We start from the raw sequence: 16392 nt of genomic DNA on the forward strand, positions 1-16392 counted from the left end.
CTGTCCTGTAGTCTGTCCTGTAGTCTGGTCTCTAGTCTGTCCTGTAGTCTGTCCTGTAGTCTGTCCTGTAGTCTGGTTTCTAGTCTGTCCTGTAGTCTGGTCTCTAGTCTGTCCTGTAGACTGTCCTGTAGTCTGTCCTGTAGTCTGGTCTCTAGTCTGTCCTGTAGTCTGTCCTGTAGTCTGGTCTCAAGTCTGTCCTGTAGACTGTCCTGTAGTCTGTCCTGTAGTCTGGTCTCTAGTCTGTCCTGTAGTCTGTCCTGTAGACTGTCCTGTAGTCTGTCCTGTAGTCTGGTCTCTAGTCTGTCCTGTAGACTGTCCTGTAGTCTGGTCTCTAGTCTGTCCTGTAGTCTGGTCTCTAGTCTGTCCTGTAGACTGTCCTGTAGTCTGGTCTCTAGTCTGTCCTGTAGTCTGGTCTCTAGTCTGTCCTGTAGACTGTCCTGTAGTCTGTCCTGTAGTCTGTCCTGTAGTCTGGTCTCTAGTCTGTCCTGTAGTCTGTCCTGTAGTCTGTCCTGTAGTCTGTCCTGTAGACTGTCCTGTAGTCTGTCCTGTAGTCTGGTCTCTAGTCTGTCCTGTAGACTGTCTTGTAGACTGTCCTGTAGTCTGTCCTGTAGTCTGTTCTGTAGTCTGTCCTGTAGTCTGTCCTGTAGTCTGTCCTGTAGTCTGTCCTGTAGTCTGTCCTGTAGTCTGTTCTGTAGACTGTCATGTAGTCTGTTCTGTAGACTGTATCTGTGTGTGTGTGTGTGTGTGTGTGTAATTGTGATTGAACAGCACTGCAGCAGTGGTGCTCGGCTGTAAAGGAGGATTTACAATAACAGGTTTAACTTCCCGCTCTCAGGTCACATGCTCCGTTTGTATTTCTCTAGCCGTGATAAGAGGTCGTTCAGGTCTTAAACCCGGTCATCCTCGTCGTGTTATCATCCAGAACCCAAGCTGAGTCTCTGGAGAGGGGAACGGATTCAGGCTGCTCCATTCAAAAGTTCAACTTTCCGATGTAACTTGAACTAAAAACATCTGGTTGTTAAAATTTATCTGACGTCTTTGGACTATCAATCATTTCCTCTCTGCCGCCTCTTTCTGATCAAGAACTGTGGTTTGGTTTTATCCACAGAGGTCTCCACCTATCAGACTCCAGCATGTGCCCGTGATGGCGAGCTGGACTCAGCCCAGGTCACCTTCCTGTCTGTGCTGCATCAGTCCCGTACCTGCATGTGGGTTCACCCAGCTTTGATTGGTGCAGGTGTGCACAGTCACTCTAAAGACGGTAACTTCATATTAGTTCAGTCGGTTCATGACGACTTTGAGAACTCTAAATCACACAAAGACAGCGGTTTCTCTGTGAATAGCAGCAGCGCCCCTTCAGGCAGAGATGAGAACTACGTGAATTAATAAGAATCAGTGATTGGACCTGTGTGTATTTGTGACGGTGAGGTGTATTCTGGGTAATAAATAACCAGGAGACAGACGCCGCTAACCTTCAACGTCAGGAAGCCGCTGAGAGGCCATCTGGAGCCCCGTCCCCCGTGTGTGTGTGCTTCCTGTTTAACATTCAGAGGTGCTGCAGAGTTATTCACAGCATCTTTCTCCTCCTGTGGAGTGTCACTGTGCATGTGTGTGTGTGTGTGTGTGTGTGTGTGTGTGTGTGTGTGTGTGTGTGTGTGTGTGTGTGTGTGTGTGTGTGTGTGTGTGTGTGTGTGTGTGTGTGTGTGTGTGTGTGTGTGTGTGTGTACAGTACATCCACAAATTCACACACCTCACAGGAAGGACCCTTTCATAATAAGGCTGATAGAACACCATCCTTTAAATTCTGTCATCTTAAAGCAACACTCTGTAACTCCTCCGTTCTGTAAAAGTTGGGACAGTTCCTTCCAAGATTAAGAAAGGTGAAAAATACATGGCATGAAGAGCGATGTAACTAAGGGCTTGTGTTTGTTATTTGAGATGCATGCTAACTCTTAGCTGCTATTTGTACTTAACATCTTTTCCCTCCTCCCCCCATCACACCCCAACAGATTCAACTCCAGACTCTGCAGCCCAGTCTCCCCAGACCCAGACCCAGACCCAGACCCCCACAGATGACGCTGCCCTGGAAACTGAAGAAGGAGGAGAGCTGGTCACAGAAAAGGTGAGCCTCATCACACACAGTACCCAACATTACTACATACAGTGTGTAACTAGTGTGTAACAGTGCTGCAGGCAGATGGTGACACCTGCTGGTCTGAAGGAGTATTACAGCACACTCAGTGTAAACAGACTCTTCTCTCAGGGTTGTTTCTCTCACCTGCACAAAACTCCTCAAATCACCCAGAACTGTGCAAACACACCACTCAAAAACTCAAAAGCAGCATGACTGCTTGCAGACTGAACGTTTCCTCACAGACTCATGAACAGTGGAGATGTTCTGCAGCACCCAGATGTCCTGAACAAACACGCTGTTTTTATGAAGTATCATATTGGTCATCATATCATAATGATGGTTTGAAGATGTGATCCAGCTGCAGGTTTCATCATTTCAAAGAGGTGTGATGTTTGATTTGTGTCCCTCTCTCTGTAGGAGGACGAGGCAGACGATCCAACAGCCTCACACATCTCCTCTCTGATCGCGTCTCTTATGACGAGCAACACCACTCCTCCCATCACAGAACGTCTGAAAAACACCTCTGCAGGTAACAGCACTCCTACTGGATGGGAGGAGGGACTGCAGCAGCTGGTGCTGAAGCAGGAGTTACGGCACCAGGTGCTGGCCAACATCTGCTCCAAATACCAGCTGGGCTCCTGGGACCAGGTCGTCTCCAAAACACACATGTCTATGATCCATGTGGAGGACCAGTCCAGGCTGCTGTACTGTGAGGTTCCCAAAGTCGGCTGCTCCAACTGGAAGCGGGTGCTGATGGTTCTGGCAGGCCGAGCCACCTCTGTACTCGACATCCCTCATGTGATGGCACACTTCAAAAACAAACTGCGGAAACTGGAGGAATATGGCCCAAAGGGCATCAACCAGAGGCTGAACGCCTACACCAAGGTGCTGTTTGTTAGGGATCCTTTTGAGCGACTGGTGTCAGCATATCGAGACAAGTTTGAGAATAAAAACGATTACTACCATTCTCTGTTTGGACGGCCCATCATCTCCAGGTACCGCGCCAACCCCTCACTAGAAGCCCTGCGCACAGGTGATGGTGTCACCTTCAGGGAGTTTGTGCACTACCTGCTGGACCCGCAACGTCCAGTGGGGAATGACATCCACTGGGCAAAGATGAGCACTCTGTGTCCACCTTGTGTGATCCGCTATGACTTCATCGGCAAGTTTGAGAACATGAACAGTGAAGCCAACTTCCTGCTGCGGAGCATCGGAGCACCACAGAACCTCAGCTACCCCGACTATAAGGACAGAAACCCTGAGGACGAGAGGACGCACTCCTCCGTCATGAAGAAATATTTCTCCCAGCTGAACGCCACTGAGAGGCAGGGAGTCTACGACTATTACCGCATCGACTATGAGATGTTTGACTTCCCCAAACCCCTCCAAGACCTGCACTGAGGGGGCAGGGCTCTTAAAGTAAGTAAAAACAATGCTCTGAAGCCACGTTGAACCTGGACCTCTTAAACAGCTGGACTCCTGGGAGCTCTCTATTTACCCATAATGCAGCTGGTGTGACAGGAACATGGCATCCTGTTTGGTTTTATTCTGAACATACCTGACGCCCCCTGTGGACGTAAAGATGTACTACAGTGTGTATTTTCTTTGTCTTTTAAAGCCATGAGGAGTGGAGCTGTTGGGTCTCTGACTCAAGGGATTTGTCAAATGTTTCACATTTTCTAGTTTGAGAGAAAAGAAACTCCTTCAACTTTGTTCCCTTTAATGACTTCTGTTACAGTTTACACGTCCACATTAAGATGCCAGATGAGCAGGAAGTCAGAGACAAAGTTTCAACGGCTTCAACATCATTTAATAGAAGTCTTTTTCCTCCAGACTCTGAACCCGAGCTGAAGGTTCACTTTGAGACACTCTGCAGTTTGAGTATGAAACAGAAGAAGACGTGTTTCTCCTTCCTGTTTCGTAATTTTCTCTCCACAAAAACTGTGTGTTTACAACCGTCTGTTACGAAGAGGAAGAATTAAAGTTAGTCTTTTTATTGATCAGTCCTGATGACCTTTGGACGACCTTGACGCCTTAACACTGCCATCTCACCTGCAGCTTGACACCTGGGTTTGTGATTAACATACTTTACATAATGCTCGTCTGTTTATATCCTCAGAGATGAGTTTGATGTTTTCGAACTGCAGAGAAACAAGAATCACAGAAAAGATTGTTGGTTTGGGTTGTGGAGGTTGAACACTTGACACGTTTAAAGATCTGATGTTTGTTTCTTACATTGTAAGTTCTGATTGATATCCCAGGTCAGGTTGCGGTGGCAGCAGGTTCCCTTGCAACCTTTTCTAGCTCTTTCTGGGGGATCTGAGGCATCCCCAGACCAGAAGGCTCAAGGTCTACACCACCCACCTCCCAGTTGGACATGTCCAGAAGTCCTCCAAAGGGAGGCGACCAGGAGGATCCTCTGTAGCGAGTCTGATGGAACATGATTGATGCACTCTTCATTCCACGCTGTGATTTTTAATGTAACTTAAGATGTTTTCATGCTCTGCCTCTACCTGTGATGTGATTGTGATTTGAAGATTTCTGAGCTTGTAATGAAAGATAAATGTCTGTGCTAATGGACAATAATGTCTTATCTTAAGCTGCCCGTGGTTTTCTTCTATCTAATGGCGTGCGTCCTACCCATGTACGTATTGCAGATTGGATACAGCATTGGAGGCGGAGCCTTGTTCCTTCCCATAAAGCTGCTCAGTGGCGCATGAAGCAAAGAATAATGTAATCTTCTGGTTTATAGACATCTCTTTCCCAATGTAAGCTTGTGGGAAGGATTTTTGGGCCCAATTTAACACGAGGAACTGCAATACCAGGTTCAGCCACCATGTCAAATTGGCTTCAACGGTCGGCGCAATTCCTGGGGGGCTTGGCCCGACCACACTGGGTCTGTTTCCAAAGCATAAGTGCAGCCATGAGCAACTGGACTCCTGGGTTCACAGGATCACAGGAGAACTACAAGATCAGAGGAGAACTACAAGATCACAGGAGAACTACAAGATCACAGGAGAACTAACTACAAGATCACAGGAGAACTACAAGATCACAGGAGAACTACAAGATCACAGGAGAACTACAAGAACACAGGAGAACTACAAGATCACAGGAGAACTACAAGATCACAGGAGAACTACAAGATCACAGGAGAACTACAAGATCACAGGAGAACTACAAGATCAGAGGAGAACTACAAGATCACAGGAGAACTACAAGATCACAGGAGAACTACAAGATCAGAGGAGAACTACAAGATCACGAGAACTACAAGATCAGAGGAGAACTACAAGATCACAAGAGAACTACAAGGTCAGAGGAGAACTACAAGATCACGGGAGAACTACAAGATCACGTTGAAACAAAGAGAAAGAAGCGCAATCAACAGGTTGTCTCTGTGAGATAGTTTTGTTGTTCATATCTGTGATGTTGACAAAGTAATGGTTTCTAGATTACACTATAGTTAGGTAGCGTTAGCATTTCCAATATGGCGACCTCCATCATTGGGCTTTATAACTCCTCTTCAGAAAACAATGATGACATCACTGAGACTATGTCCATGTTATATACAGTCATTTTTTTTAAACGGCTCCCTTTTGATTTTGGAAAAAGATGCGTGTTATCCATAGTTAGGCGCATAGCTGACATGCTGTTTTTACAGCAGAGATTAACATGTTTACAGCCTGGTTCAAAAAAACAAATAGGTCTGATTAGCTCATGTCTTGATCGACACACACTGTACGGGGGGTGAATGTTTTGATGACTCATCCGTTTTGATTTGATGAAGGATAAGAGTTATTCACAATAAGGCGTGTAGCTGACCTGATTGACAGGTGGGCGCGGTGTAACGGTTTGTCAGGAGGGTTAAAACCCGCCTCAGCTCCAGCTCTCAGCCTGTCGTTAGGTTGACTGAAAGTTAGACTGAGACAGCATTTCCAGCATGGAGACCGCCATCAATGGGACTCCAGCGCCCCCTGCAGGAACAGACGGGTGACGTCACTCAGGCTTCAAACATTCATATTTACAGTGTATGATTGAGCCTGACGTTGGGGAGTCATGATATATTTACTATGACCTTGGTTCCTTGTTTTTATTCTTACCTGGCGGCCATGTTTGCACACAATTAGTAAGTTGTTGTATTTTTTGATTTACCTTGAGATGAGGACACGGACTGATAAAGTTAAATCTGATCTGGATTTCAGGAGGTTTAGGAACAAAGACCTCTTTGTGTCTGAGTCGTCTCAGTGTGTCTGTCACCTCTCCATGGATTCTCAGGGAGTCTCGCTCTACATGCCCGAAGGGGTAAATCTACTGCCCCCCCAACCCCCCAACCCCTCCATGTCTTTGTCTTACAGAGACGGCCTAAGAGGAAACATCACTGCTGCTGCTCAGCCTCAATTCTCCTCTGTATCACACACACACACACACACACACACACACACAAACAGCTGTTTGCATGATGTAAACATCTGTGTGTCTCCGTGCCTTTTAATAAGGCAGTTTTTTCTTACCACTGTAACTTTTGCTGCTTTGCCAAAGTGCTCATGATGGATAGGCCGGATCTTTGTAATATAGCAATAAGTAAGGTCTTTTACCTGCTTTTTGTAAAGTGACTCGAGATAACACTTGTTATGAGTTGACGCTATACAAATACAAATTGATTGATTGATTGAGAGGGGACCTCACAGCAGTCATGAGACCTCACAGCCGTCAGGGGACCTCAGCAGTCATGAGACCTCACAGCATTCAGGGGACCTCACAGCATTCAGCGGACCTCACAGCATTCAGGGGACCTCACAGCATTCAGGGGACCTCACAGCATTGATGATCATCCTCATCCTCCTCATCGTCACAGGGTCGCTTTTGAACCAGATTTTTAAACCCCATGATGATTCTCGTACAAATCAAACATCTGTTTCACAGCAACATTAACAGAATTCCTACGTATCAAATATTTTGTAATTTCTTGTTTCTAATTTGCAGACAAACTCCTGCACGCCGTCTAAACACCCGGATGTGTTGAAATCATAGATTCCACAGAGAGCGGCGAGCACCTCGGGCACGTTTAGGAGATATTTAAATCTTTAAATTCTGAACATGATTCCTCGTTTTCATCTAATTAAAGTAACTGCAGGCTTTCTTTAATTAGAGAGAATCCACACACTCTGCTGGTTACATCTGCTGGGGGGGCTGCCTGCGGCCCGTGTGTGTCAGTGTGAGTGCGTGTGCGGGTTCAGCGCCTCTTTAAAGCGAGTCTTCGTGTCATTGACCTCAATTACACACATCAGTTTCCCATCAGCCCCTGCTCTATCACAGGCCTTCACAGGGAAACCCCGAGTACAGTACACCAAGGAGGGGGGGTGAACACTGACTTAAACTTCAGTATAAACAGAGTTTTATTTTGACTCTCAGCTCTTTCTTTGTGTCATTTTCAGAATAAAAACCTGACGAGAGAATATTCAAGTTTAAGGCTTTATTTACATCTACATCAGTTTGGTTTATGTACGGTGGCCCAGACAAACCAAACACTAGTTCAGCCTTTGAGGGCCAGCATGAGGTCTCCTGCATGTTAGGAGGTGAAGAAGCTCAGCTGGGTGCAGTCTGTACACTCACCACTAGGTGGCACTACATCCTTAATACTGCTCCTTTAAAGTGAATCATTAAAGTCTGAATAATTATCCTTTTCTATCTCAATTCACAAAGCTTTCAGTCTGAAGAGATCAAAGACAACATGACGAGGACTTCAGCTTAACTAAGATCAGAATATTTATTATATCTTATATAAAACCAGAAAGTCATGCATTTATAAAACAGGTGACTGTTTCTTTAAGGAGGTGGAGGTGAGGAGCAGAACCCTCCCTGACCTCCTGACTAACTTTTATTTATTTAGTATCATTCATCAGTTAGATCAGATCGATGCTGAGAGCAGCTGACACACAGATGATGAAGGATTGATTTAGAGGAGACTGTGTGTGTGTGTGTGTGTGTGTGTGTGTGTGTGTGTGTGTGTGTGTGTGTGTGTGTGTGTGTGTGTGTGTGTGTGTGTGTGTGTGTGTGTGTGTGTGTGTGTGTGTGTGTGTGTGTTTGAGGATGAAGGTGACAGTCAGCAGCACTCTCTGTGTAAAGGCGCGGGACTCAAAATGGTTCCTGCAGGAGGACCGGACTTCTCCTGAATGTCTCTCCTTTCGTCTCTCTGAGCAGCAGCAGACAGAACAGAAGGACACATTATGCAGACAGATGAGCAGAATAAACCGGATCTGTGCGCGCAGCCTCGCGGCGCACATCTCCATCTAGCAGCGCGCGATAATTGAAATGGCGCATTGTGCCTGCGGCTGCAGGAGCGGCAGAATGCATGACGATAGACGTCATTTGGCTCCAGAGCCGGAGGGATGTTTGATGTTAAAATACAGGAGCAGACCGGGAGGAGGAGGGGGGGAGCGCAGTGCGGACAGGAGGACACACTGAAGACTCTGCTGAGGACACAGAATAATGCTCACGCCGCTGATGGATGTTTGATTCTCCGGATAAATCATCGCTCAGCTCCCTGGCGGAGGAGCTCTGCAGGCGGGGCAACGAGTAACGAGTCCGGGCGGGAGAAGAGAAGAGAACAAACCGGCCGCGTTATTGCATCCTAATCCTGCCCCCCGGGGGTCTGAAGGGCCCCGGGCCAGACTTCCCTTTCAGCCCTCCTCTTTATTCTTTCAGAGGAGACACGGACGGGCCTGATTCGCTATTACTACACACACACTCACACACTTACTCGTCGGAGGAGACCCAGGCAGCCTGACGCGGACGTGTGCTGAAGAAGAGCCGGTATCATCGCACTAAATCCTCGGGACGCAGCAGACAGACGCCGGTCTCCATGTCCTCTGTGTCGGTCTCCTCTCAGGTAAGCACGCGCTGCAGGAAAAACGCGAACAGTCTCGTGGGAGATTGGGAGAAAAAGATTCAAGATTCAAAAATACAAACGGATAAACTAAAATTCTGATCACACTCCCAAGTTACGATCAGCACCGTCAGTACGCGCTTCCTCCAGTGCTGCCGAATCCCATTTAAAATATGACTGTTTTATCTTTTCGTGGTTATCGTTGCTCATTTAATTGCTGATTAATATAATACTTCCATGTTAGGTTACAGTGTGACTAAGTGATGAATTCGGCATACATTATGGTTTAAAATCAGACTAGTTCAACAAATCGAGCTCTTTGACTGTCAGCGGACATGACGGCAGGAAAACAGACGAGCCGTGTCAGACGGCGGAAACTCAAGTGACTCCGTGATAAAAAACAAGATAAAGTTATAGAAACTTAGTTGAAGTTCATAGTCAATTGATACCCCGAATTTACTAAAAGGCTTTGAACTTCAGAGCAAATCGCTTAAATGAGGATCAGGAGACACTGACCCTCGACGATAAGCGAGATCACGTTAAATGATGCAATTTCTTAACGGAGTCTGGCGCGAGGTGGCGTTTCCACATAGGAGAGGTCTCTAGGAACATATGATAGAATATAAAGTCATCAGAAACATGGAGCCTGCTCACATCACCTGGTGTATAGGTCTCACTCAGGGTGAATGTTTGACTTATCTGTTGTTTAGTGTTTAAAGACCTGTCAATCAAAGTGAGTGACAGCAGCTCCTGTTTTTACCTGTGGCTCACATTTAAACACGTCCTGCAGATTAAAAGTCTCAACCCTGACAATATCTGTGCCTGTGGAGCCTGTAATCAGAAGACAGCAGCTCTCTGTTATTTCTGTGATTCTTTGCACACACTCTGGTGAGGTGTGTTCAGCAGCAGAAGCAGCAGACAGGGGCGGAGGAGAGCCCAGCGTGTTTGTCAGTTTGGCCCCCGGGGCGTGTGCATGCCTGCGGGGCAGAGACGGAGCAGAGCCCGCCTCCTGTTCACCTTTCATGCTTCAAAGCTCCTCTTTACATCCAGAGTCTGTGAGAGGGAGGGGAAGGGGTCAATTAATCCAGAGTGAGGCTGCCCCCCTCAGGTCATCAGCAGCCTCCGTTTCAGCCCCCCTCAACCCACGCCCCCACCCCCACCCCCACCCCCACCCCCACATCATTATAACAGCCACGAAACCTGGACGGTAAAGAGGGACATTTTAACATAGGGCTCTATTGGGACTGACTCACTCCAGGAGACGGCCTCTAGTGGACACTGGAGGAACTGCAGTTTTTTGGCTTTAGCTTTCACTCCGGCAGGTATACTCTTGGTTCTGGTCCGTGTTCAGCTCAGGTGTGTTCTCACCTTGTTGTTGTCCTTTCCTGTGACAGGAGGGGCGGAGCATGTCCAGGATGTCTCTGAGCCGTTCACCTGTGTCCCCCATGACCGCTCAGGGAATCCCATCCCCTGCTCAGCTCACCAAATCCAACGCCCCAGTCCACATCGACGTGGGGGGGCACATGTACACCAGCAGCCTGGCGACGCTCACCAAATTCCCCGAGTCCAGGTAAGATCTGTACCATCTTCACCTGTACTGTAGGAGAAGTAAAGGGATGTATCTTTGTGGTCATCCAAAGTGTTTAAACTTTATTTTGAAAGAACTGAAACTCTACAGCAGGTTCAACATTTTAGTGTCTCTCTAAACAAACTTCACTTTACGTTGGAAAAGTTTCTGTAAACGTGAAAACACTGACCACAGTGCTTAACTAATTATTTCCTTTTACGTTAATTTTTAAGGGGGGCGGAGCCAAATGTGTGTGTCTGTGTAGCATTAGCATTAGCTCCCCCGTATAGCTTCAAGGATATAAACACACTGAGCGCTTTAGCATCTTCAGTTCACCTCCATAGTTAGCTAGCTGGGCCTTCACTTTGACAGTTTAGAGAGGTGGCTTTCCAATGAGTGGGCGTGGCTTTGGCACATTCAGTGTACACGCCCTCAGCCTCCAAGAGAAGAGACAAGTGCTCAGTTTTCATGATTGGAATCTTCATTATACTTTACCAACTTTCACGAGTGGTTCAGTGTAGTTTTGTTGGGAGCTATTTCCACGTGTTGTCTTAGCAGGAAGACATGTGTGTGTGTGTGTGTGACTGACTCACATTAAACCGCTGTGTGTGTGTGTGTGTGTGTGTGTCCTCCTCCTCTCTGTAGGATCAGTCGTCTGTTTAACGGCACTGAGCCCATCGTGTTGGACAGTCTGAAGCAGCACTACTTCATCGACAGAGACGGAGACATCTTCCGCTACATCCTCAGCTTCCTGCGGACGTGCAAGCTGCTGCTGCCCGAAGACTTCAAGGTGACTCACAGGACAGAAACCCAAAAAGACACTAAAAGTTGTTGCTTTTGTCCCTGACAGGCTGCAGTTGTTATTCTAAGTGTGTGACATCATCACAGAAAGGATCCCTACAGAGAGAGAGCTTTTTGTTTTGAACCTCAAACAGCTGTGACATCACTCTCCACTAACAATACAGAGTCACAGAAACACAGATTTGACCTCTCAGGACTCAGCAGCTGCAGAGACACTGAAGTGTAACAACATATTAACTCATTAGCTTCTTTTGCTAATGTTAGCATTCAACCAACTGATAACCATGGATGTATTATAGATGTGAATTCAGCGTTGGAGTGTGTGTGAGAGAGAGAGTATGTGTGTGTGTGTGTGTGTGAGAGAGAGAGTATGTGTGTGAGAGAGAGAGAGTATGTGTGTGTGTGTGTGTGAGAGAGAGAGAGTATGTGTGTGAGAGAGAGAGAGAGTATGTGTGTGTGTGTGTGTGTGTGAGAGAGAGAGAGTATGTGTGTGAGAGAGAGAGAGAGTATGTGTGTGTGTGTGAGAGAGAGAGAGAGTATGTGTGTGTGTGTGTGTGTGAGAGAGAGAGTATGTGTGTGTGTGTGTGTGTGTGAGAGAGAGTATGTGTGTGTGAGAGAGAGAGAGAGAGAGTGTGTGTGTGTGTGTGAGAGAGAGAGAGTGTGTGTGTATGAGAGAGAGAGAGTATGTGTGTGTGTGTGAGAGAGAGAGAGTATGTGTGTGTTGCTCTGTGTGTGTGTGTGTGTGTGAGTGTGTGAGAGAGAGAGAGAGTATGTGTGTGTTGAAGCTGGAGCTTTTGATTTCTTCTTTGTTGCAGCAGCGACACTTTGAACTCTGCGGATTCTGACACTGTGATGAGCGCCGCCGCCGGCTGCACGATTCGATGCAGTGTCGCTTAAAGCTCAGAGAGTGTGTGTTTTATTAAATTAATGTGTGTGTGTGTGTGTGTGTGTGTGTGTGTGTGTGTGTGTGTGTGTGTGTGTGTGTGTGTGTGTGTGTGTGTGTGTGTGTGTGTGTGTGAAGGGGGGGCAGGAGGTATATTGCATCTCTCCTCCTCGCTGTAGTTAGTGAGTTCTGCCTCATTTATTCTGCTCAGGATGAATAATACGCCCGCAGACACGAACCAGCTTTATAAAACACATCTACCCACCCTCAGCCCCCACACACAGTGCAGGGGGAGGGGGGGCGAGGCTTTGATAGTGTGGAGCCCTGGGCCAGCAGCAGCTCAATGTCAGGATCAGTGTGGAGGAGAAAGCGGCGAGGAGAGGAGCGTCGTCCTCACAAACACATGGTACATCTTTGAGTGACGGTTCACACTTCTTTAACGGGCTCCTGGTGGAGGCGCTACAGCACTCGTCTACGTTTAAAACCTTTGAAATATCTACAAGTGCAACGACTGTGCATCCTAAATGTAGGACAAACCAACCACACAACTTTATAACTGACAGACCAGCAGCAACCTCCGGTGATGAAGAGTAAAATCCTGCAGTTCCTCGAGTGTCCACTAGAGGCTGGCTGCAGAAGCACAGGAAGTCACATACACACACATTCTAAAAAGCCTGTTTTTACAGCAGAGATTAACATGTTTACAGCCTGGTTCAAAAAACAAACAGGTCTGATTAGCTCATGTCTCGATCGACACACACTGTACGGGGTGTGAATGTTTTGATGACTCATCAGTTTTGATTTGATGAAGGATAAGAGTTATTCACAATAAGGCGTGTAGCTGACATGATCGACAGGTGGGCGCGGTGTAACGGTTTGTCAGGAGTCTTAAAACCCGCCTCAGCTTCAGCTCTCAGCCTGTCCTTAGGTTGACTGAAAGTTAGACTGAGATAGCATTTCCAGCATGGAGACCGCCATCGATGGGACTCCAGCACCCCCTGCAGGAACAGACGGGTGACGTCACTCAGGCTTCAGTAATAGTTACAGTCTGTGGTCAGAGCTCACAGTGCATCGACATGTTTCACTGTAGAAAGAAACAAACTCTTAAGTAGTTAAAAGGTTCTGTGATCATCTTTATTGACTCCGCCCCCTCTGCCTCCTTCAGGACTTCCCCCAGCTGTACGAGGAGGCTCGATACTACCAGCTGAGCCCCATGTTGCGAGAGCTGGAGCGTTGGCAGGCCGAGCGGGAGGCAGAGCGTGTGTCGCCCTGCGAGTGTCTGGTGGTCCGAGTGACGCCAGACCTGGGCGAAAGAATCGCTCTGAGCGGAGAGAAAGTCCTCATCGAGGAGATCTTCCCCGAGACCGGAGACGTCATGTGCAACTCTGTGAACGCCGGCTGGAACCAAGACCCCACCCACGTCATCCGCTTCCCCCTCAACGGGTACTGCAGGCTCAACTCTGTGCAGGTACACACACACCATGATCACACCCCAGGAACACACACACACACACACACACACACACACACACACACACACACACACACACACACACACACACACACACACACACACACACACACACACACACACACACACACACACACACACACACACACACACACACACACACACACACACACACACACACACACACACACACACACACACACACACACACACACACACACACACACACACACAACACTACTCACCTGGGCCGAATCGCTCCTAGTGACTGATTCTTAGAACATTCTGAGAATCAGGACATTTTCTAAGAGTTTCCCCTCAAAGTTAGAACTAGATCCTGTCAAGATGAAAGTTATTCTCAAAGTGTCTCAGCCCTTCAGAGAGCTCCTCAGGTGTCAAACTGTGAGGAGCAGTGAGTAGGACATTTAACAGGAAGAGTTTCTCAAGCTGAGGAGAAAACTAAAATGGGTAAAATGATTCATGCAGACATTTCAACCCGTCTCTGACTTTGTTCAGTCCAAAGTGAGACATGTTGAGTTCCTCTACATGAGGTCACCTCCACAGGTGCATCACATCACTGATTAGGCTAGGCAGGTTTATTTAGAACATTTCAACAACAAGGCAATTCAAAGCGCTTCACACAAGACATCAAAAGCATCATGACAGAGGAAAGAAAAGAAACATTAAAAGAGACAATTTAAAAATCACTTTCACAATCACAGATTCAGATCTGAAAGACTCTCTACCTGCTGAGGTAACGATCAGCAGGTGGAGAAGCTGCTCAGACTCTCTACCTTCATATTTACATAATTGCACAATGTATGACTAAATTCTATGATTGACTTTTTTCCCCAATTTTTTTGGATCAACCAATCACAGCTTGTGAAAAAATGTGTCATATCTAGCAACAGGGTCGACCCCGCCTCCTCACTAAGATCAAAGTTTCTGTCTCTTCTTCGCTCAGAGTGATCCTAAATCACTCCCGAGGCTAAAAATCATTTTTAAACTGAGTTAGGATCTCTCTGAGGGGATCCTCAGAATGTTTGTGAATACACACACACACACACACACACACTAGAACACACACACACACCTGGAACACACACACACCTGGAACACACACACACACACACACACACACACACACACACACACACACACTGGAACACACTCACCTGGAACACACACACATCTGGAACACACACACACACACTGGAACACACACACACACACACCTGGAACACACACACACACCTGGAACACACTCACCTGGAACACACACACTGGAACACACACACATCTGGAACACACACACACCTGGAACACACACACACACCTGGAACACACACACTGGAACACACTCACATCTGGAACACACACACACACACACACACACACACACACACACATCTGGAACACACACACACACACACACACACACCTGGAACACACACACACACCTGGAAAACACACGCACACACACACACACCTGGAACACACACACTGGAACACACACACACACCTTGAACACACACACTGGAATTCACACACACACATGGAATACACACACACACACTGGAACACACACACACCAGGAACTCACACACACACACACACACACACACCTAGAATACACACACACATCTGGAACACACACACACACACACACACACTGGAACACACACACACACACACACACACACACACAGAACACACACACATCTAGAACACACACCTGTGAGTGATGAAAGCTGATGTATGAATGTAGGTTTAAGCCACACCTCCCTCGGCTTCCCTCAACCCGCTGCCTGTCTGTCCGTCTTTGTCTGCAGGTCCTCGAGCGTCTCTTCCAGAAAGGTTTCAGCTTCAAGGCGTCCTGTGGCGGCGGCGTCGACTCGTCTCAGTTCAGCGAGTACGTCCTGTGTCGGGAACTCCAGCACAGTCAGGCCATCACCAGCACCCCAATCCGGATCAAACAGGAACCTCTGGATTGACCCTGTAAACACCAGTGAGTCACAACATCTGGATCCTGCAAACATCTGCAGCAGCTGGAAGGAACCTGAAAGGAAGCCTTTCAGAATGCCGCCAAGCGTCAGTTTGGATCAATTATTTCTCCCTTGGAACCTCACGATGACGACGGCGACCCAAACGGACAGAACACTGCGTGTAAATATTTGTGATAAGAATCTGGTTTGACACGAGAAGCCTGACAGCTGAACCACGAGGCGAGTCTCTCAGGTATCATGACGCTGTCGCTCTGAGCGCGCTCACATTAAAGACGGCGTTTAATGACATCACTTGAATTCACTGTTCGCAAATGTTTTTCACTCTATAGTCCAGGACAGATAACTCCTTTAGAGTGAGGATATATTGAGTGTGTGATTTTGGACAGAACCCAGGTGATAGCTTAGAGTCCGTTGCCATGGTGACAGAGCGTGATTACCCTCTGAGCTGTACTCGTGGTTCACACCCCTCAGCTGGATCTGTGTAACCTGATGAATGAAAAGTTCTTTTTTTATAACAGGGTGAATTATTTAATTCTTTTGATATGACTGCCATTTTAAAAATGTATATTTAAGGTCTTCGTCCGCTTGCTTTGAGTTTATTTGACTTTTGTACAGCTTGATGATAAAAACAGAAACCAAAG

At 47.2% G+C, this 16392-nt stretch overlaps 2 protein-coding genes and 1 long non-coding RNA gene across 4 annotated transcripts in view; 2 read left to right on the forward strand and 1 right to left on the reverse strand.

The window, feature by feature from the left end:
* The window catches only part of LOC132973037 (carbohydrate sulfotransferase 8-like), a 22498-nt gene extending 18963 nt beyond the window's left edge, over window positions 1–3535 (forward strand). For both annotated transcript variants that reach the window (XM_061036239.1, XM_061036240.1), the window contains exons 3-4: window positions 2010–2122; window positions 2552–3535. In XM_061036239.1, the coding sequence (XP_060892222.1) occupies window positions 2609–3535 (927 nt within the window). In that variant the 5' untranslated portion in view covers window positions 2010–2122; window positions 2552–2608. The remainder of the gene's footprint in view (window positions 1–2009; window positions 2123–2551) is intronic.
* A 1308-nt stretch (window positions 3536–4843) lies between these two features.
* LOC132973027 (uncharacterized) lies at window positions 4844–7010 on the reverse strand. The gene is made up of 3 exons (XR_009672960.1): window positions 6874–7010; window positions 5784–6818; window positions 4844–5098 (listed from the first exon to the last, which is right to left on the reverse strand). It is a non-coding gene; the product is annotated as an uncharacterized LOC132973027 (long non-coding RNA).
* Window positions 7011–8078: 1068 nt separating this feature from the next.
* LOC132973039 (BTB/POZ domain-containing protein kctd15-like) lies at window positions 8079–16391 on the forward strand. The gene is made up of 5 exons (XM_061036243.1): window positions 8079–9026; window positions 10418–10593; window positions 11236–11380; window positions 13440–13742; window positions 15578–16391. Exons 1-5 carry the CDS (start codon window positions 9000–9002, stop codon window positions 15737–15739), a joined length of 813 nt encoding a protein of 270 aa, XP_060892226.1. The 5' UTR covers window positions 8079–8999; the 3' UTR covers window positions 15740–16391.
* Window position 16392: the final 1 nt, after the last annotated feature.

Source organism: Labrus mixtus, chromosome 4 (genome assembly GCF_963584025.1).
Source record: "Labrus mixtus chromosome 4, fLabMix1.1, whole genome shotgun sequence".
NCBI classification, from domain to species: Eukaryota; Metazoa; Chordata; class Actinopteri; order Labriformes; family Labridae; genus Labrus; species Labrus mixtus.

Excerpts from the sequence above, each read along its gene's own strand:
- LOC132973039 (XM_061036243.1), top strand. The coding sequence starts at position 9,000 with ATGTCCTCTGTGTCGGTCTCCTCTCAG. Across the intron at positions 10,594-11,235 it reads ACCAAATTCCCCGAGTCCAG|GATCAGTCGTCTGTTTAACG; the intron begins GTAAGATCTGTA and ends TCCTCTCTGTAG. Across the intron at positions 13,743-15,577 it reads GCAGGCTCAACTCTGTGCAG|GTCCTCGAGCGTCTCTTCCA; the intron begins GTACACACACAC and ends CTTTGTCTGCAG.